A 23,051-nucleotide genomic window follows, 5' to 3' on the forward strand; every position below is an offset into this window, starting at 1 on the left:
TGACGACCGCTTTGTTTCAGCACTCGTTGCAGGGCTCGCACTAACTCGCTGCTGGATTTGGAAGTCAAGGGTACGACCCAGGCAAATTTGGAAAAGACGTCGATGACACAAAACAAATATTTGTAACCACGATTGTAGCTGGCCAAGTGAGAGACATCGGCTAAATCGGCTTGCCATTGATGATCGATGCCTTCCACTCGGGTGCGACTTCTGGCAAACTTGCGTCGAATGGGTTTGTGTAAAGTGTAGGTAGCTTGTTCTTGTAACCATCGTTGCACTTGAGGTAAACGGAGACTTTTCAGCCGCGTTTTGGCAGCACGATACAATTTTTGAACTCCTGCGTAACCTGCAGGATGCGAGGGATCGTAGTAAATGCTGGCTAAGACTTTTTCCATTTTTTATTTTGTGTGTTAATAAGTCACCCACTCTTCGGTGATGCTACTTTGGGTGGGACGAAAGGGTGGTTTGGAAACGGATTTACGTGTCCGATGGGCTACGGGAGTAGAAGTCGAAGGTAGTGGTGGTAGAGGTGGAGGTGGCAATGGAATGACTTTGGTTTTCTTTTCTTTTTTCACTTCTGGTTTCCCTTCTTTCTTTTTCACTTCTGTCGAAGAAGGCGTGGACATCATCTTTTTAACCCAAGCTTTCATTTCTTCTCGTTGGGGTGTGGGGGACGGGGTCAACAAGGATCCTGCAATCTTACTCGAAATGGGAGCTGCTGACGGTGTTTGAAACACTTCGCGCATCTCTTCTTCCTCAGGTCTTTGTGGGGTAGCATCTCTGGTAACCCTTGGGGATGGTAGTGGCGGTGGTGGTGGTGGTAATGATGGTGCTGGACTTTTCATCAAGGTCTTAAAATCTTTTAGAGTGGGTAAAGCTGTTTCGTCTAAAGCTTTCTGGTGAAAGAGTTGCAGTCGTTGCAAGAGTTGACCATACTTTTGCGATTTTTCTGTTTCGGACAAATCTTGGCGATCCATCAAGGATTGCAATTCGTGTTGTAACTGGGACATCTCGCTCAAATTGGGATTGGGAGGTAAATGCGGGGTGCGTTGTTCTTGCCACCGATGGTATTCCATCCATCGTTTGTAAGGCACTAAAGCTAGTTTTCGTCCTTCCATGGGGTTGTCAGGGATGAATTCTGAGATCTTGGGACTTCCGAAGGCCTTTTTATCTTGCTCCCATCAGTCCTTCCAACATGGTTCCCAAGACTCCTTTTAGTATGGGGCCTAACAAGAGAGGTAAAATGCCTCCACGTTGGACCAACATCTTCTTTTTTTGACGAATGGGAATTTTCTTTTGAACCATTTTCCGAAGAACGTGACGATGTTTGCCTAAGCATTGTTTCTGGTGTTTGGACAAAGGGATCGTGCCTTTCAAAACGTTCAAACAACATTCGCACACGGTATCGATGACCTCTTTGGAGGCCGTTTGAATGAGTTTTTTTCGTAGGGGTGGAGAAGCTTTGGACAGGACAGATAACAGGTCCCCATGTTTGGCTAAACGTGGTGGCAGTCCTTTCCTTTTTTTTCCTTGGGGTTTTCTGGAGGGTGACATTTTTGCTTGTGGGTTCCGGGACATTCACCGAACAGACACTAACGTCGATGACTTAACGCACACCCTTTTATCTTTTTTTTCTGGGACTATCGCTTTGTCATAAAGGTGACAATGTTTTTCCGAAAATCGCCAAGGAATCCTCCCCTTTGTTGACGCCTCTTTTTCTTGGAACGACTGTGTCTTTTTTTAGGGTAACGTCGATGCTTGGCTAAGCGCTTTGTCGGATGACGCGTCTGCCTTTGTCTCTTTCTTTTGTGGCTTCTTGGAGGTGACATCTTTTACAAGTTCACTGATACCCCCGACTTGGTCACAGGTCTTTTTATACTGGAACTCGTCGCCACTGATTGTCTTTACGTTTTATCAGTTTGAGGACAGGCATGACACGTCGTGCAGGGGTACGTAACGGACTAAATCGAGCCAGTTCTTGCTTGGACAAATCCAGTAAACTTTGTAACATGCCCGATCTTTCATGGACTTTGATTTTGGGAGAAGGTACTTTGTGAGCAGCAGCCACTGCCGCTAAATTGGAAGGTCCTGCCACTGGGGAAGTTCTTTTGGGGGTCATCAACGGAGAAGTTCTTGGTGTGATCAACGTCTCCAAGTACTCTTCAGTTCCTGGTGACATCAACGGAGAAGTGGACAAACGTGAGGCTGCCGGAGACGCTGTGGCAGGTCGTGGCTTGCGAGTGTAAGGTTGCGTCCTGGCCGAAGTGCCTCTCTTGCGACTAGTTTTCTTTTTCTTCTGTGGACTTTTCTTTTTCTGGGGACTTTTTCTCTGTTTCTTTTTCTGGGGGCTTCTTTTCTTTTTCCGGGGTGATGGTGGTGGTGTCTGGTAAGAGGAGGGTCCTGCCACTGGAGAAGTTATTCTTCTTGGGGACCTGGTGTTTTTCTTTTTCTTCTTGGGGCTTCGTTGGACTTTTGTCTTGGGGATAACTTTGGGGGCATTAGGATCCCATCTTAAGAGTGAGCGAATGATGACCCCTCCTAGAGTACCGCTCCCTCTAGGTTTCAAAATGATTTGTTTTTTGGTTTGAGTGTCGATGCGGGGATCGGCCAGTTGGACCAAAGCGACTTTGTTTCGATCGAAAAAGCGTTGGGTTTGATGAGGAATCTGAATGATTCCTTGGAGTAATTGACGTGCCGTCACCGTGAACCATCGTAAGACTTCTTTGAGACTAGCTTCTAAGACACGGGCTCGTGTTTGTGGATCTTTTTCTCGGCTGATGCCATACAAGGCACGAATCAATTTGACGGGAAGATGCGACTGAAGGGACGTCATGTTCACACTGTGTGAGACAGACGAAAAAGGGTCTGAGGTTTTTATAGATTTTTTTCATGGGGAGTGAAATGAAGTCGAGGACGGAGACGTGTACAGGACAGGCCCTCCGTCTTGGCACCAGTGGTGAAACAAGTGGGTACGAAATCGCAAATCCTCGGGGGTCGTAGGTTTCAAATCGACGAGTAAATAGGCGTGTGGAGTTTGAGTGGCATCGTCGTACGCCTGAGTCAGCCAAGGTGTTCCTAACTGTTTGGCTAAGACTTGCACTTGCGATTTATCTCGAGGGCTTTTAAACAAGACCACGTAATGCGCATTGAGACTGATGGTGCGATGGGCTTTACTTTGTTGAAACAAATTTTGGGTGATGTAAACGACACTGGCATTACGGTGATGCCCTGTGCGCGTGAACCACAATTTAATTTCTTCTTCGTCTTCTCCTAACATGTCGTCGAAAATGACCAAATGGGTTAGACGGGAGTCAGAGACGATGCCATCGTCTTCTTTAGGAATGCCTTCCACAAACACGATGGAATCGCCTTGACTTTCTCGCAAGAGGTTGTACGCCGATTGCCACTCTTTGTAACACCACACGATCCGTTGAGGGGGCCGATCGATCAAATGATGTTTATGTTCGATCAAACGTTTGACGAATTCGGTTTTGCCTGAACCGCTAGGTCCAGCAATGAGCATGTTAAAGGGATGGCGAAGATACAAAGCCTCCCAACTGGCACGATCTAAGTGTTCGTCGATGACTTTGACAGTAGAGGAAGAGGGAGCAGAGACAGCAGAGGTAGCCATGGTATGAGAAATGTCACTTGTGACACGAAAAAACAAACAAGACAAGAGTTTATATACTTTTTCAGAACACGTTTATTGAATGTTTCAAATATGAACACGAAAGACAAAAATACATACAACCCAAATAGTGATGTACAGGAATATAAAACACAGCAAAGCGATCAAAGTGGAATATAAACAAGTGTCTGTACAACATGTTTTGGTTAACCAAGATGTCCTAGGGACAGTGTGTAATGTTCTTACAGTCTCTACATGAGGTATTGTCACACAAGTGTCCTCCCGGAATGACCTTTCAGGCATGTCCATGACAGTCCTGTCCTGAAGCGAGTGGTTGTTCTCGGTGACGGGTTCTTCTGGCACCGTCACTAACACAGGTTGAAAAGTAACTTTTTTCCTTGAACAACTCTTGTGCATACTGGGCCACTTCTTGGGTCCAAGCCTCAAAACCCCCCTTTTTCCAATCACGAACATCTGTCCAATGAGGGTGTAAGTCACAAGCTACACACACATCGTCATACACGTCTTGGGTAGCTAAAAGTTGACGAATCTTTTTTTCCTGTTGAGGTCGAGAAGTATCCAGATGAAAACGCAAGGCTTTGAGCAAAAGGAGTTTTTCGTGACCATTTAAGGCCATGGAGGTGGTAAGTACTGATCGTAAAGAGTCCACAAAGAATCGGCTGGTAAACGAAATCCCAGAAAACAAGTCACTAAGACACACACCACTTGTCGTCCAAAATTGAATGGATACAGTTCTTGTAATAATTGATGGTAATGATCCACGGTTTGAATATGGTCATTGAGTTCCTTCCACGGAATCTGTTGGATGACATGTGACATAAACCGTGGCATGGCAGCCTCTTTTTATATTCTCTTTTTTTCGGATGCAATAGACGTACTTTCTAGCCAGAGATCTTCGTTCTCCAGTAGGGAATCTAAATCTTGCATACTGTAACCGAAACGTCAGAGTTCGTTTAGGTGTTTCCTCTTCCTCTAAGTAGATTCCACGTAAAATATGTTGGTAATCCTTTAACTTGTCTTCCTCAATGTATTGCTGTAGGTGAATCTCGAAGTAACCATAATCATGAACATGTCGATCATTAGCGACCTCAAAGTTTTGAACAATGTCTGACCATTGAAAGAATTTCTGACGAATCAGTTCTCTTATACCATTCAAGTACCAGTGGTTAAAGATCTGGTGACGTATCGGATGCAATTGTTCTTTACGTTTCACTTGTATTTTCACCAGCTCTCGGTAAATGCGTTCTCTCAACTCCACAGGCAAAGCACGAATGTTCTCTTGTAAAGTATCCATGAATAGGTCATACTAAATCCTCTTTGGTCTGACACAAGAAATGTACTCTTTGCACAAACATGGTTTCACTTCAGTGTCGAATTTAAATCGTTGAGTCACTAATCTACACATTACAATTCGTTCAGAAGTTTCCTCTTTCACCAAGTTGACATTGTGTGAAAGATGTTGGTAATTCGTTAACTCTTCCTCTGGAATTCGATGCAATACGTTTACAATGTAGTAGATAGAATCGTCAATACCAAACCATTCCTTTTTATAACCAGGAGGTCGTTGATCAATGTCTGTCCAATGGAACACTTTCAATTGAATCAGTCCTTGTATAGCCTTCAGGTACCAGTGGTTCAAACACCGGTGACGTATCGGATGCAATTGTTCTTTACGTTTCACTTGTATTTTGACCAGCTCTCGGTAAATGCGTTCTCTCAACTCCACAGGCAAAGCACAAATGTTCTCTTGTAAAGTATCCATGAACAGATGATTATGGTAAGAAGTTACTTCAATGTCTCGGTCCCACTAAAGGTAAGTAATGACAATTCGGTGACCATCGAGCATGTTCTACGTAGGCCAAATCTTGCGGTTCCCAGTGGTGAAGTGACACACCGCAACTGAAGCACTTGACTTTATCTCCTTCGCCCAAGTAGAAAAATCCGGCTCTGGCTAATTCTTCGGGGGTCGGTCCTCCCAGATACTTTGGCCATTTTCCTTTGAACGATTGAAGACGATTTTCAAAGTCGCAGTATTCCGACGAACGCACAGGAAACGAATATTCGTTTTTCACAGGTTCGTTTCGATGAGGGTTGAGTGAAATGGGTAGGAGTTTGCTCAGGGCTGGATGACATCCGTAGGGAGGTAAACGTGAAGGTCGACATTCCCCTTTAAAACGAAACCCAGTAAAATGTCCAAGAGGACGAGCAGCATCGCTTTCGCATCCCACAGGTTTGACACGCACAGCATCACTTTCCATGACAGGGGTAGGGGCACTAAAGTTCCCATGATGCTTTACGGCATCGCTCAGGTCACAAGGTACAGCATCGGTCCCATCGCAAGGCTCACAATCGCACTCGTCTGCAAACTCCGTTACGCAATTACAATGGTAACCACATGGACAAACGCAGTTTCCTTCCGGACATTTTCCGTCGCAATGCATGGGTCTTATCCATCCAATATTAGTCACACTAGAGGAAGATACAACTTTTTTACAATCCCCAAACTGGAACGATGTCTCTTTCAAAGTATTCATCTTGTTTGCTCGGTCTTGGTAGTCACAATGAACTATCGATCTTGCCTAGGGTTCCTTTTTATATACAGACCAATACCGACGTGACCGTACGGGAAGGTGAAATGATTGGGAAGTCGAACTCGCTTCTGGTATACAATTTGATAGACTTTTTCCAAGGGCCGACTGACGATGTGGTGAGTGGGTAAACGTACAATTTTGTTCGGTTGGTAGGTGGTCACTTTAAAGTTTCCATCCTCTCCCGATTGCAAGGCTTCTTTCAATACCCCAAAGTTGACCACTCGACTGGTACGATAATTCAGAGTCAGTCCTTTCACTTTGCACGTCGTGTGCACTTCTCCTTGTTTGTCACGGTATTCGTAGCCGTAATTTTTGGGACCGCCACTGACGAAACTTAGAATCTTGTCGTCGGGATGTTCGTCTGTCCAGGCTCCTAAACGGTCTCCTTCGATGTTAGGGTGATGTTGAATCGGGTGATGGATGTAAATGCAACTGTCCGTGTCAAAGTACAGGACGCGTTCCCCTAACAGTTCTAAAGCTTCGTACAATTTTAAGCGAGCATGGGCTGTCACGTAAGCCGCAATGATGACATTTCCAAAAGGGTCGTCTTGTACAAAGTCCAGATCTTCTTCGTAATTGACCAAGATTAAATTCTCTCGAACGACGTCCACGTGTTTCATGTATTTGGTTTTATCGTGAATCATCTGGAAGTAGCGGGAAGGTTCTGTCAAATATTCCGTCTTGGGTAAACACGGTCGTTGTGCCATTTTACCCCACAAGCAATTTAACATCACTTTGGCAAACGATCGCCTGCCTTCGTTTTTCTCGATGTGGTCTAAAGTGATGCCTTCTTGTTCCCGGTATTTCTCTTTGAATTGTATTTGGTCTTCGGGAGTGTGACACCAGGAAGGATAGCCGCTGGCTTCTTGCTTCAGTTTCAAAAAGGCATCCACGTAGTCTGCGAAAATGCCTTTCTGAGTAGGGTCACCCTTGTGGTATTGTTGTGTCTTGGGAAAGTGGCAAATTTCGTACACTTCTAACAGTTGGTATCCCATGTCCAGAGCTTTGAACAATTCCACGCTGACCCAGGTTCCCGTCAAGGCCCGTTCTTCCTGGTTGTGCTGACAAAGCTGATCTTGGTTGCACGTTTCGGCACAAGTACGGCACAAGGGAAACATCAGTTTGCCTTGACAATGGTGAGGTAAGACGGGATGGTAGAGGTTCGTGGGAGGCAAAACTTTGCACTTGATCAAGCCTTCGTATTGTCGAATGTTGACCAGGTCGATGTGTTCCGTCAGCAATTGCGGGTGCCCTACAGGAAAGCGACAATATTTGCACACGTAGGGATACAGCGAACACACGTCCAAGTATTTGATTTCTTCTCCTTTCTCTTCGTCGGCTTGGTACAGCAAACAGGTGGCATTGGTCCTTCCTCCGTACAAACTATCCCTCGGGTTCAGCGGGTCCATGAACTGGTAACTTTCCACGAGACGTTTAAACTCGGGATCGGTTTTCATACGGTGATCGTACTCGTGTTCCCACATTTCCACCACTTGGTATCCTTCCTGTTCTAACTTTAGGCGTCGCTGACAAGTGTCCTGGTACAAGTCTTCCATGGTTCGTTGCAAAAACTGATTTTTAGTACCACGGTCAGGGTAACAGACGGGACATCCGTGAAATAAGCAACCGTTAAACTCGTACACGATCTTGGGGTTTTCTAAGTCCCAGCCATCTACCGAATATGTTCCGATGGTCTTTTCGCCCCCTCCGTTGCGGGCATGCTGAATCCACTTGTCTTCCTTGTCGCACAAGTAATGTAACCAACGTAGGGCTTTGACCGAGTACTGACGTTTGACATAGTGGGTCGTTTGAGGACTGATGACAGCCACGGTGTTTTCAGGCATGAATCGTTGTCGATACACTAAGGAACACGCTTTGGCAATGGTGCAAGCTTCTTTCAAAGGATCGACCCCTCCGTGTTCCATGAACAGTTCTCGAAATTTTCCACAGCAACGCCGTAAAATGTCCACGTCGGAACGACAATACTTTAGCATTTCTTCCTGAAAGTCGAAAGGGTCCGAAGCGTGAGCCTGGTACCAAGCGTAGAAAGCTTCTCGTTGTTCGGTACGCATGTTGTCGGGGTCGTAATAGTGAGCCTCAGGTAAATGGGGTAGAACGGCGTGTTGATTGGCTTCCGTATTGAAAAAGTGTGGAAAGTACCCTTTAGCCATTTCTGTCATTCCAAACGTTTTAGGCATTCGACTCAAAGGCATGGCCAAATAGCTCATCGAATCTTTAAACTGTACTTGTCCCACTTGCATGAAAATGATTTTGGCTCCGTTCAAAGTCACTTTAGGACGCTCGGTGCCTTGTTCCGTATAGTACCTCAAAAGAAACTGTCCATCGTATCCGGAGAAATTGTGAGCCATCACCGTGGCATGACGATGACAATCTCCGTAACGTTCGATGTCCTCTTGGCTCCACGTCTTGTCGATGGGGTCTAAGACCCATTGTGCAAAATCGGCTAACGTGTTCGGTCCCCGAAAGATTTTTTCACGTCCTCCAGGAATCTTGCTGCAGTGAGGGCAATGACTGAAGATAGGTTCTTGAATGCACTTCTCGCACGCTCGATGAGCCACGCAAAAATTAGGAATGTGAATGCCGGTCTCTTGCATGCATTCGAAATCGAAAAAGATGAAATTGCCTTTCTTCTTGTGACCGTCCTCTTTCTCTGGTGAGGGTTGGTATTTTTGCACGTAGCATTGGTGTTCCAAGTCCACGATGTGGTGACAAATGTGACATTTTTTCTTTCCTCGACATACGTGTGCCTTGGCATTATTGGTAAGTATGCCTTGTCCACACGTAGGGCACAATCTCAGCAGTTGACAAGCGCATTTCTTCTGTGAACCTTGCGTCTTCAGATGTTGTTGGTAACAGGTAGGGCTGACAAACGTGCGCAGACAAGTTGAACAAGGCACTGGTTCTTCGCTCAGACAGGGTGGAGAGGCCAAACATCCTGAGCATTTCCATCCACAATGTTTGTGTTGCTCTCGATTATTATAACCATAGTCACATTTCTCACAATAATAAACATATCCCAGGAATCCAGTGATACTGGTAATGGTATCGAAATGGTCATCGTGATGATAAAGGTGAATGTATTTTCCGTCCTTAAAATCTTGGCCTCGAAACAATAGAGGCCCGCGCATTTCTTGAGGGTGCACTTTCAAGGTGTATCGTGGAGCTAGGACATCTTGCAATTTTTGCATCTCGGGAATGCCACAAGGTGTGTCTTTGGGCAGTCCGGCTTGTTGTAACAGGAGTTCTGCTTCGTTTCGTTGTTTGGCTCGGTCGGAACGTTGAATAGTGTTCCAGGTTCTTTTCCATTCTACCGTGTCGTTCTTGTTGGCATAGGTTCGTCCCACCACGATGGCACGGGCTAAACACATCTGGTCATGAGGGTTGTTAATTCGGACGAGACTCGTTTTGGTGTTGCGAAGGTCGTCCACCAATAACATCTTTTTGCGTCCAGTCCCTTGAGGAGGAGAGACGTGGGTCATGTCCAGTGTGGCTTTACCATCGGTGATGTCAAACTGATCATTAGATTGTTGTACGTGTTGAATCTTGTCCATGACTTTGGAAGCAGTTAATTCTGCAGGGGTGCTAAACTCGATCCAAACAGGGGATTTCAAACCGTCGTGTTGTATGGAAAGTCTCAAGCGATCGTCTTCTTTGGGTTGACATTGTCGCTTGAGTGCAGTGAGCAAAGAATCCCACACCTCAGTGATGAACCCTTCTGCTTTCTCTAACGGCACTTCAGCCTTGAAATCTTTAAACTTCACCGTGTATTTGTAAGCCGTGGTTCTAAATTTTCTAGAGGAGCGCTTTTCCGTCTCTCGAATGGAATAGTAATTTTCAGGGTTAACTAAGGGTGATGAACTTGGTTTAGAGGGTTCGGATTCTGGTTCACTCATGTCCTCTTCAAAATCACTGGCATGAATTTGTGCCAAGATCTCAGCCCTGGTACGAGGCGATAGATCACGTTTCTGCCTCTTACTTTCTTCTTCTTTCTTCTCGAATGAATGGGATCGTTTCATCTTGAAAGCAAAAAGTCAAATGACTCAAGTTCAAACACCATAAACTACTTTATAGTCATAGCAGACCAGCGTATATAAAAGGGTGTGTGTCTTGTCCTTTCACTATTCATTTCACTCTCGAGCCGAGCACAACGATGGAAGAGACTGACCAGATGGAACGTTTCGTCAGAGCTTTGCGAGGGGTCATTAGAAAATTCTCTTCAGACCAGCCTACGGACTACTCTCCTTCCTTTAGAGATAAAAGTCAAGATACTTGCTATATCTGTCAGAAGAAAGGGCATTGGTCTTCAGAGTGTCCAGACCGTCAAAAAAGAAAAAAAACAGGGGATAAAAGAGACAAAAGTCAAGATACCTGTTATTATTGTAAAGAAAAAGGACATTGGTCTCCAGATTGCCCAAAAAAGAAACAAGAGGAGTCAGAAGAAGAGAGGAATTCTTCAGAAGAAGAGAGGGATTCTTCAGAGGAAGAGAGGGATTCTTCTGAGGAAGAAAGAAGACAGGTGAAGAAAAAGAAACAGGAGAAAAAAAGAAGAAGGGAAGAAAGCGAGGAGGAAGAAGAGGAAAAGAGTGTGACGGTGAAGAAATTCAAAAAACAGAGAGACTAAACAAGGAGAAAAGAAGAAATTAATGAACTTTTTATTAAAGTGTTGTGTTATAAATTGTGAATTGGATTGTAAAAAATGGAGAAAAGAATAAATGAATGATATAAGGTAAGTGTCTTTGAGTTGTGATTTTAAAATAAGAAGCTACACTCACGCACTCATACACAGACACGTATTAAAAGGGTAACATGGGTGAGTTTTTTTTTTTGAGTTATTGGCAAATTGAAATTGTATTTCTTTTCGAGAAATGTGGGTGGCCCTGAAAAGGGCCTTTTTTCTTCATGGTGTAGGGGTGAGTTTAAGCAATCAATTTTAACTGCCTTAAGCCTTTGCCACGGCCAAGGCCTACTTCTGGACTGCGTAATGTTGATGATAATGATTGGGTTGAAATCACTAAGGGTGGTACGGTAGGCTTAGTCACAGGGTTGACATGTTTGGCTCGGGAAGGTCGTATTCTCTTCGGTCGTGATAAAGAAGTCTGATACATTTGTTTCAGACTTCTTAACTCCGCTAAAATGTCCAACAGTACCGTGACCGTTTGATTTTCACCCTCTTGTTTCTTTGCTGCTACTTCTTCTTGCTGTTGTTGCTGTTGTTTTTTTCTTACCTCTTCTTCTTGTTGCTGTTGCTGTAGGAGTAAAGTCTGTTCCGCTTCCTTTTGTCGTTGTATAAATTTCTCTAATTCTTCTTTCTGTCTCTGTCTAAAATTCTCCACTTGCGGTAATGAAGAAAGTAACGAAGGTTCCGGAACAAATTCTTGCGAGGAGAGAAAATCCACAAAATCCCAATTCACCTCTTCTGAAAGTAAGTCCGGGTTCCCTTGGGCAGTCTCCCCTGCTGGTGCACCCCACTGGATCGTTTTCTGAGTTTCCGTCATGTTGAATCACTGTCGCATAGATTGACTGCACACAAGCGCTAGCGAATCTATATTGACTACGTGACGTCACAGACTGCTCTCTTCGGATTGGATGCGGCTGGCTGAATTTTGTAACGCGTGTTTGGATTGGTGAATGAACTCAATCCGTTTCAATCCTTTCTGTCCCTATAAATAAGCGCCGTTGACTGCATTGATTCACCTGTTCTCGTCGCTTCAAGATGTGGACTACAGTTGAGTCATCCACCCTTGTGTCTTCCATGATGTTTCGGACAGACTTGCTCATGTATGTCCGATCGAAGTGGACCGTTGTCCACAGGACAAACACCAGCCTGTGGATACGTAGGATCTACGTTGAAAGACAAGGATGCCTAAAAAGAGTGCTGATGTACGGACCAACAGTGAGACGTAGCCTAAGGACAAGAAGAAGACCAATGCGGTGCCATTTATGTTAATGAATACATTAACATAAAACCCAAAGGCCCTTTTCAGGGCCAGCCATATTTCTCGAAAAGAGATAGCCTTTCCATTGCCTACCCCTTTTTTTAAAAAAAAAATTTTTTTTAAAATTTAAAAAAAATCCCATGTTAAATTCCCCTTGTACGTAGAGTGACCCACGATTTATTCCCATGTTAAATTCCCCTTGTACGTAGATTGACCCACGATTTTTCGCCATGTTAAATTTCCATTGTACGTAGATTGACCCAGGGGTCCCTGTAATGCTAATTCCCATTGTACGTAGGGTGCCCCACTTCACTACTTACGTATGTATGTATTACCATACCATATTCATCTGATATTTTAATATAATCCTCAAGTGTCTTATGCATATTGAAATAACACATCTTTAAATTTAAAAAAAAATAAAGAAATAATCTGAAAATTATATGTGAATATAGTTTTAAAATTCTTCAATGATTTTATTTTATCAATAAAATAACTTTTCTTTACAACTTATGTATGGGATATGCAATAATTCAAATTATTTTACTCAGCACACTTTAAAAAATGCATGCATAAATGTTACTATTTTCGTCAAAGAATGAGCTCTGTTCCAATTTTTTTAATTGTTTTACATTTAAATGACTTTTCACCTGTATAGACAACTAAGGTACATTCTTAAAGAAGCTATATTGATTTCTATCAATCATATAATTTCGGGGAAAAATACATCAGAATGGATGTTAACTTGTTTCCCTTTAATATAAATTTCATTTTTGAATTTAAGATATCAAGTAAAGGAAGGGGAAGTCTATGTCATTACAGCACGAATACAGCCAACTACGACCGCTAACCTAGGTAGAGACAGCTGGGACTGTACAGCCCGAGGGCACGGTCTTCGTTCCCTTGATTACTCTGTAGCTCACTGACAGCACAATGCGTTAGTATAACATGTTAGTCCTAGATAATACAAATAATAATTTGTAATAGCAATTATAGCATATACTTCTCTAATAATAATAATAATAATATTCAAAACTTTGTCAACGGAACAAACATTTATTGAGATGCTTCGAAATCTATTCAGCCTGGTTCAGTTAAATCTGGTTCTTGTACGTTGTGGTATGCAATACTACTACAAATAGGGCACCGGTCTGTGCACAATTCAGTCGCATTTGTGCAGCAGGCAAATTATGTAGTCTGTGAGTGTTATGCATACTTAATGTAAGCAGGCGTCGACAATAAAAGAAGAGTATATGATAGAAAACTTCTGAGGGAACGGTATGTAGAATTAATTAAATCAGTAAGTTGTATTCGTTCTTTATACATCATATTTCAGTCAGCTCAATACGTTACCGTTTTTATTGGTCAGCCAATGCTGAGATTGGTCTGTTACGTTTCCAATATAAAGCTTTCACCAATTTAAGATTGAAAAATGTCATAACAAATACTGCAAATTCGTGTTTTTCAAAGTCATGTTTTTACTTTTGCACCGATGGACTCGGTGTAAGGTTATATTTGTTTCTAAAGCTTTATATCCTGGCAGATAAAGTCCTTCCAAAACTACGCTCAAATCCTTCACTGCATATCACTCAGTAACAATCTACATAATATAAATTTAAGTTAAAAAAAAGATAATTAAAAAAGGAACATAACTATAACCGAAATGGAAACACCGAAATGGGTAACAGAGATACGATGATTTTTCGGTATGGCAAATCAGCTTGGCAAGTAGTCCAAAATATCCACAGAGCAATGGTTTCGCCGAAAGAGCTGTTCACACAATTAAAAGAATGCACTAAAAAGCAAACGATCTTTACATAGCTCTTTTGACATATCGCGCAACACCATTACCAAATGGATACAGCCCTGCCGAATTACTGATGGGAAGAAAATTAAAAACTACTTTGACAATGGTACCAAACAACTTTGAGCCGAAATGGACAGATTGAATGAAACAAAGAAATCAAAAAACTATCAAACGCAAACTCAAAACTTTCTAATTCAGATAATGATGTGGTGACATGTGTGGATCAGTGTGGTCTGTTGTTGATGGCAACCACCCAACACAAGTGTAGAATTAAAGATAATTTGGGCACTCTCCAATGAGTACCGGGAAGGAGTGGGGGACAATATAAAGATCAATTGTTTGTTGCAGGAAATTACATAAAACTTCATTATAATCTTTTTTTTAAATGATAATATTTTAATAGTATTTTCTGGTTTCCCAACAGGGCTTTGACATTGTTAAAAAAGTTGCTTGGGTTAATTTTAGTTGTACTGAGCTCACAGGCAATTATTTTTTGTACTGTTGGTATTGTGTTGCAGTTAAGCATAAATCTTCACACTATTCTTCAGTTATCATATACAGCCTCAAAGCACACATCCACAGCCAAGCTTTCATTCATATTCCTTGTTTTTAATCTTTCCATTCACAGTCAGAATATCTTACACTCCGCTACCAGAGAAGATCAGACCATCACCATGTTTATGATAGGATCTGGAATAGCCTGCCTGTTGGTGGGGGTCATCATTGGTTGCTTTTTCTACCACAGAACGGAACCACTCACAAGCTATCTACAGCATCAACAGATGTAAGTTGCTTGGTATTTTTACACAAAGTAAATTGTCGTATAAAGGATTATTTGATGCTTTTTCTAACACTGCCAAACACTTACTGAGCTCCTATCTATCCTTGAGGTTCTGTTAATATATTATTATCGTGGTGATGTGATATTGATTGCTAGATCATGTCAAGTTGTCAGAATCCGAAAATCCACATAATTACAGGATACGAGCATCAAAGCATCAAGTTAGATCCAGATTTTCTGATACTGACAGCAAGACTAGACCTTGCAATCTTGACAGAAATTCAGTGATAATACTTTTGTTATATACTTATCAATTTTTAGATAATTTAATAAAATCAGCATACTTAACTGAAAATAAAATGAATTGCTTAACATTTCATATCCTATTTAATATGAACCATATTGATCAGCTGATATGCAGATGATTATCATTGTTTGTAAATGAAACATGTGAAACAAGAGTCACAATTTTCACTGTGATCACTGTTAGTAACACCAATTCTTAGATGTATGGGGACCTATTCATGTGATTTACAGTTATTGTGCTGTTCATTCAGTTTGCATCACAGAAGATTTCAACAGCTAAATGACTCTTAAAAGTTTCTGACCAAGGCAAAATGAGGCCTGGTATTCATACTTGATCAGTTGTAACTGGGAAGCATCAATGAAAATCTAATTCCATCCTCATTTGAAAGGATGATGATATGGGATTGCAAAACCAGAGCATCATTTTCCTACTTCTAGGAAATGTCAGCAACATTCAGGCTACTTCTTGAGTAAAATAGTTGATAGGTGTATAATAAATGAATTGACCTGCCATTTAAAAAAGTTACGTTGCATTTAAGTGCTTACTTTGCTCCAATATATGTTTTTTAAATGCAGCTGTATAGCATAGAGGCCCATATATGATTGATAACCAAATTGATATTGATTGATATCCAAATTGATATTGATTGATATCCAAGTTTATATTGATTGATATCTGAATTGATATTGATTGACATCCACATTGATATTGATTGATATCCAAATTGATATTGATTGATATCCAAGTTTATATTGATTGATATGTGAATTGATATTGATTGACATCAAAATTGATATTGATTGATATCCAAATTGATATTGATTGATATCTGAATTGATATTGATTGGTATTGATTGATATCCGAATTGATATTGATTGATGTCCAGATTGATATTGATTGATATCCAAATTGATACTGATTGATATTGATTGACATCCAAATTGATATTGATTGATATCAAAATTGATATTGAATGATATTGATTGACATCCAAATTGATATTGATTGATATCTGAATTGATATTGATTGATATTGATTGACATCCAAATTGATATTGATTGATATTGATTGATATTGATTGACATCCAAATTGATATTGATTGACATCCAAATTGATATTGATTGATATCCAAATTGATATTGATTGATATTGATTGACATCCAAATTGATACTGATTGATATCCAAATTGATGTTGGTTGATATCCAAACTCTGCAGTGGAAGTTAATTGAATTTGGCTGCATAGACATGTTACTGGCAGTTTGTTTAACATATCATAATACTAACAGATAGATTCTCAGTTACATGACAGGATGTTTTACATGGGTAAAAAAAATGATCCTGGACCTTTTTGAGACTGTTGTCATATAAATACAATTTATAAGGGTCATATTTTTTATATGCCTGCCCTTGGCAGGGTGTTTTATGTTATGATGTGTGTGTCCATTTGTCCATCTCTTGCCAAAAGGTTACTTTTAATTTGTACTGTATAGTCATTTCTTTTTAACAAGGTGCCATTTTTTGTACCATTTAGTCACTGTTTCACTGAGGTACCATTTAATTCTTTGTATGATATAGCCATTATGTTACTGAGGTACCATATAGTCATGTTACTGAGGTACCATATAGTCATTATGTTACTGAGGTACCATATAGTCATGTTACTGAGGTACCATATAGTCATTATGTTACTGAGGTACCATATAGTCATGTTATTGAGGTACCATATAGTCATTATGTTACTGAGGTACCATATAGTCATTATGTTATTTAGGTACCATATAGTCATTATGTTACTGAGGTACCATATAGTCATTATGTTACTGAGGTACCATATAGTCATTATGTTACTGAGGTACCATATAGCCATTATGTTACTGAGGTACCATATGGTCATTATGTTATTGAGGTACCATATAGTCATGTTATTGAGGTACCATATAGTCATTATGTTACTGAGGTACCATATAGTCATGTGACTGAGGTACCATATAGTCATTATGTTACTGAGGTACCATATAGTCATGTTACTGAGGTACCTTATAGTCATTATGTTACTGAGGTACCATATAGTCATGTTATTGAGGTACCATATAGTCATTATGTTACTGAGGTACCATATAGTCATGTTATTTAGGTACCATATAGTCATTATGTTACTGAGGTACCATGTAGTCATTATGTTACTGAGGTACCATATAGTCATTATGTTACTGAGGTACCATATAGTCATTATGTTACTGAGGTACCATATAGCCATTATGTTACTGAGGTACCATATAGTCATTATGTTACTGAGGTACCATATAGTCATGTTATTGAGGTACCATATTGTCATTATGTTACTGAGGTACCATATAGTCATGTGACTGAGGTACCATATAGTCATTATGTTACTGAGGTACCATATAGTCATTATGTTACTGAGGTACTATATAGTCATTATGTTACTGAGGTACCATATAGTCATTATGTTACCAAGGTGGCATTTAATTTTATACAATATACTGATTATTTTGTCAAGGTGCCATTTTTTGGGTTCTGTATAGTCATTATTTTACTGAGGTGTTATTTCATTTTGTACCATATAGTCATTATTGTACTGAGATGCCATTAAATGCTAATACATACACACTGTGTTAAGTTTTATTTCTGCACAATAAATTGAATTCTCCTCTATGTACAGGTACATTTACCATAATTGTTATCTAATTGAGGACATTTTTTAAAATTTGTGATCTACGTAAATGTGACCTTTTTGTGAAGTTGGCAGTAGTCATCCTGAACAAACTTGGTTATGACACATTAGTTTTGTCCAACATGATTCCAAACAATTAGTATTTGAAAGGATTCCAAACAATTAGTATTTGAAAGGATTCCAAACAATTAGTATTTGAAAGGATTCCAAACAATTAGTATTTGAAAGGATTCCAAACAATTAGCATTTGAAAGGATTCCAAACAATTAGTATTTGAAAGGATTTCAAGCAGAGGATTTGGAGCTGCTTTTTTCTCTCAATATTTTGCTGGAAATCAATTATTTATCACACTGGAAAATGTTTTGAGACTATGAAAGTTACAATGGTTGAAAACAAGTTTTGTCCTCTGATAAAAATATTCTTGCATCCCAGGAAATACTCATTATGCATTATTCCAAGGTGTAAAGTGTTTCATTCAAAATTGTTCATATGTTAGAGAGAAACAAGCATTTATTTTACATACATAAATAACAAATTTATGTGCTGTGTATAATCCTGTGAATAAAGTTTTTAATCAAGATACCTAAAAGAGAGAGAGTGGAAATTTGTTTTATTCAAAGTCCATTTTGATTAGTTTCAATATTTGAAATATCTTGCATTTGAAATAAAAGCCTTGTATTTCTCCATCTTTTTAAAGGGTTTTGCTGAAATGCATGAACCACATTGTGGATTCCAGTCACCTTGTTTTAAAACTTACTTTTTTATTAACTTCCTGGCAGTGAGTGTAAAATTTGAACTGATTTAAACAGACATATCATTTTAAATGTATTGATAGTTAACAAAACATACAAAAATCTAAACAGTCCACTCCAAAAACAGCTCCCAAATTTGAAATGAATTTTGTACAATGTTATTGTGTTTAGTGGTAGATAATTATTATATTGCCAAATAGTTCATTTTGGGATAGTTTCATTTACCTAGGCTGAACAACTCAGATAATATGTAGAACTTGTTTGTTCCCTAGTATGATCTGAATTAGGCATAAAGTCTTAACTTGTGCAGAAGTTCTCTATCTCAACACCAAGTGGCATATTTCCTCATGACTTTATGCTGTGCAACGCATAAAGAAGAGTTTAACATGGGCATTTAGGAATCAGACCCTTGGACAACCATTCAGCATGCATATTTGATGTAAGTTTATTTGTCTCTATTATGTATGGACTATGACTATGGTAAAATATGTTTGGCTTAATAAGTAGGTGTTTAAAGTGGAATACTTTATTAACATTTACTAATGTTTTATTTTGTGCCCATCTTTGATTCCAGTACAAGATATCAACATTTACTGCTGTTATCTAGTGTTCATGTTGAACCATTGCAATTGTACATTTTTTCTCTCCATATAATCATGTGATGATGTTGGTTTAAAACATTTCTGTGCCATTTAAATTGTTTTGAAGTAAAATGAATGGAAATCATATTAATGCACAGTATTGATTAAATAGCATTAAGGGTCATGGAGTCATATTAATGACAGTAAGGGTCTTGGAGTCATATTAATGACAGTAAGGGTCATGGAGTCATATTAATGACAGTAAGGGTCATGGAATCATAATAATGACAGTAAGGGTCATGGAGTCATATTAATGACAGTGAGGGTCATGGAGTCATATTAATGACAGTAAGGGTCATGGAGTCATATTAATGACAGTAAGGGTCATGTAATCATACTGATGACAGTAAGGGTCATGGAGTCATATTAATGACAGTAAGGGTCATGGAGTCATATTAATGACAGTAAGGGTCATGGAGTCATATTAATGACAGTAAGGGTCATGGAGTCATATTAATGACAGTAAGGGTCATGGAGTCATATTAATGACAGTAAGGGTCATGGAGTCATATTAATGACAGTAAGGGTCACGGAATCATAATAATGACAGCAAGGGTCACGGAGTCATATTAATGACAGTAAGGGTCATGGAGTCATATGAATGACAGTAATAGTCATGGAGTCATATTAATGACAGTAAGGGTCATGGAATCATAATAGTGACAGTAAGGGTCATGGAGTCATATTAATGACAGTAAGGGTCATGGAGTCATATTAATGACAGTAAGGGTCATGGAGTCATATTAATGACAGTAAGGGTCATGGAGTCATATTAATGACAGTAAGGGTCATGGAGTCATATTAATGACAGTAATAGTCATGGAGTCATATTAATGGCAGTAAGGGTCATGGAATCATAATAGTGACAGTAAGGGTCATGGAGTCATATTAATGACAGTAATAGTCATGGAGTCATATTAATGACAGTAAGGGTCATGGAATCATAATAGTGACAGTAAGGGTCATGGAGTCATATTAATGACAGTAAGGGTCATGGAGTCATATTAATGACAGTAAGGGTCATGGAGTCATATTAATGACAGTAAGGGTCATGGAGTCATATTAATGACAGTAAGGGTCATGGAGTCATATTAATGACAGTAAGGGTCATGGAGTCATATTAATGACAGTAATAGTCATGGAGTCATATTAATGACAGTAAGGGTCATGGAGTCATATTAATGACAGTAAGGGTCATGGAATCATAATAATGACAGTAAGGGTCACGGAGTCATATTAATGACAGTAAGGGTCATGGAGTCATATGAATGACAGTAATAGTCATGGAGTCATATTAATGACAGTAAGGGTCATGGAATCATAATAGTGACAGTAAGGGTCATGGAGTCATATTAATGACAGTAAGGGTCATGGAGTCATATTAATGACAGTAAGGGTCATGGAGTCATATTAATGACAGTAAGGGTCATGGAGTCATATTAATGACAGTAAGGGTCATGGAGTCATATTAATGACAGTAATAGTCATGGAGTCATATTAATGGCAGTAAGGGTCATGGAATCATAATAGTGACAGTAAGGGTCATGGAGTCATATTAATGACAGTAATAGTCATGGAGTCATATTAATGACAGTAAGGGTCATGGAATCATAATAGTGACAGTAAGGGTCATGGAGTCATATTAATGACAGTAAGGGTCATGGAGTCATATTAATGACAGTAAGGGTCATGGAGTCATATTAATGACAGTAAGGGTCATGGAGTCATATTAATGACAGTAAGGGTCATGGAGTCATATTAATGACAGTAAGGGTCATGGAGTCATATTAATGACAGTAATAGTCATGGAGTCATATTAATGACAGTAAGGGTCATGGAGTCATATTAATGACAGTAAGGGTCATGGAATCATAATAATGACAGTAAGGGTCATGGAATCATAATAATGACAGTAAGGGTCATGGAGTCATAATAAATGACAGTAAGTGTCATGGAATCATATTAAATGACAGTAAGTGTCATGGAATCATATTAAATGACAGTAAGTGTCATGGAGTCATATTAAATGACAGTAAGGGTCATGGAATCATAATAATGACAGTAAGAGTCATGGAGTCATATTAAATGACGGTAAGAGTCATTGAATCATTAAATAGCATTACGGGTCATGGAGTCATATTAAATGACAGCAAGGGTCATTGAATCATTAAATAGCATTACGGGTCATGGAGTCATATTAAATGACAGCAAGGGTCATTGAATCATTAAATAGCATTAAGGGTCAAACTCATGGAGTCATTAAATGGCAGTAAGGGTCATTGAATAATATTAAATGGCAGTAAGGATCATGGAATCATATTAAATGATGGTAAGGGTCATTGAATCATTAAATGGCAGCAAGGGTCATGGAATCACATTAAATGGCAGTAGGGGTCATTGAATAATATTAAATGGCAGTAAGGGTCATGGAATTACATTAAATGGCAGTAAGGGTCATGGAATCATATTAAATGGCAGTAAGGGTTATGGAATCATATTAAATGGCAGTAAGGGTCATGGAATCATATTAAAAAGCACTAAGGGTCATTGAATCATTAAATGGCAGCAAGGGTCATGGAATCACATTAAATGGCAGTAGGGGTCATTGAATAATATTAAATGGCAGTAAGGGTCATGGAATTACATTAAATGGTAGTAAGGGTCATGGAATCATATTAAATGGCAGTAAGGGTTATGGAATCATATTAAATGGCAGTAAGGGTCATGGAATCATATTAAAAAGCACTAAGGGTCATTGAATAATATTAAATGGCAGTAAGGGTCATGGAATCATATTAAATGGCAGTAAGGGTCATGGAATCACATTAAATGGCAGTAATGGTCATTGAATCATTAAATGGCAGTAAGGGTCATGGAATCATATTAAATGGCAGTAAGGGTTATGGAATCATATTAAATGGCAGTAAGTGTCATGGAATCATATTAAAAAGCACTAAGATTCATTGAATAATATTAAATGGCAGTAAGGGTCATGGAATCACATTAAATGGCAGTAAGGGTCATTGAATAATGTTAAATGGCAGTAAGGGTCATGGAATCATATTAAATGGCAGTAAGTGTCATGGGATCATATTAAATGGCAGTAATGGTCATTGAATCATTAAATGGCAGTAAAGGTTGTGGAATCACATTAAATGGCAGTAAGGGTCATTGAATAATATTAAATGGTAGTAAGGGTTGTGGAAAGTCGTAAAACAGTTTGATTATTTATTCTCTCAGTAGTGAGTTATTTGCATGTTATCATTCATTGTTTTGAAAATCATTGGTTTTATGTATGATCTATTTGCTTGTTATCATTAATTGTATTGAATATCATTGGTTTTATGTATGATCTATTTGCTTGTTATCATTAATTGTAAACCACTCCGGTGGCCTAGTGGTTAGAGCATCCACCTCGGATGCGGGAGGTCGTGGGTTCGATCCCCGGCCGAGTCATACCAGAGACTTACAAAAATGGTACTAACAGCTGCCTCACTTGGCATTCAGCATTAAGAGGTTAGTGTTAGGACTGGTCGGCCTGGTGTCAGGATAATGTGACTGGGTGGAACATCGTGCTACATGTCTGCGGCATGATGCCCCAGTGCTAGACATCACTATAAACTGCCACACTGCAGACATTGAAGCGATATGGCTGAAAATTTTTTAAAGATACATTAAAAAAAAAGTCCAAAAAGTCATTAATTGTATTGAAAATCATTGGTTTTATGTATGATCTGTTTGCTTGTTATCATTAATTGTATTGAAAATCATTGGTTTATGTATTTCCATTCTTAAAACATGCTCATATGCATGCTTGAAAATATTTAGTGTCTATTCTTTGTTTTGAATTCCTATATTTGTCCCAT

At 39.5% G+C, this 23,051-nt stretch overlaps 1 protein-coding gene across 1 annotated transcript in view; it reads left to right on the forward strand.

Annotated features, from left to right (window-relative positions):
• Positions 1-13,874: 13,874 nt before the first annotated feature.
• The window catches only part of LOC149785915 (N-acetylated-alpha-linked acidic dipeptidase 2-like), a 75,794-nt gene continuing 66,617 nt past the window's right edge, over positions 13,875-23,051 (forward strand). The window contains exons 1-2 of the mRNA XM_089978085.1: positions 13,875-13,921; positions 14,633-14,788. Of these exons, the coding sequence (XP_089834211.1) occupies positions 13,875-13,921; positions 14,633-14,788 (203 nt within the window). The remainder of the gene's footprint in view (positions 13,922-14,632; positions 14,789-23,051) is intronic.

Source organism: Sinohyriopsis cumingii, chromosome 12 (assembly GCF_028554795.1).
Source record: "Sinohyriopsis cumingii isolate HCF-2022 chromosome 12, ASM2855479v2, whole genome shotgun sequence".
Lineage (NCBI taxonomy): Eukaryota > Metazoa > Mollusca > Bivalvia > Unionida > Unionidae > Sinohyriopsis > Sinohyriopsis cumingii.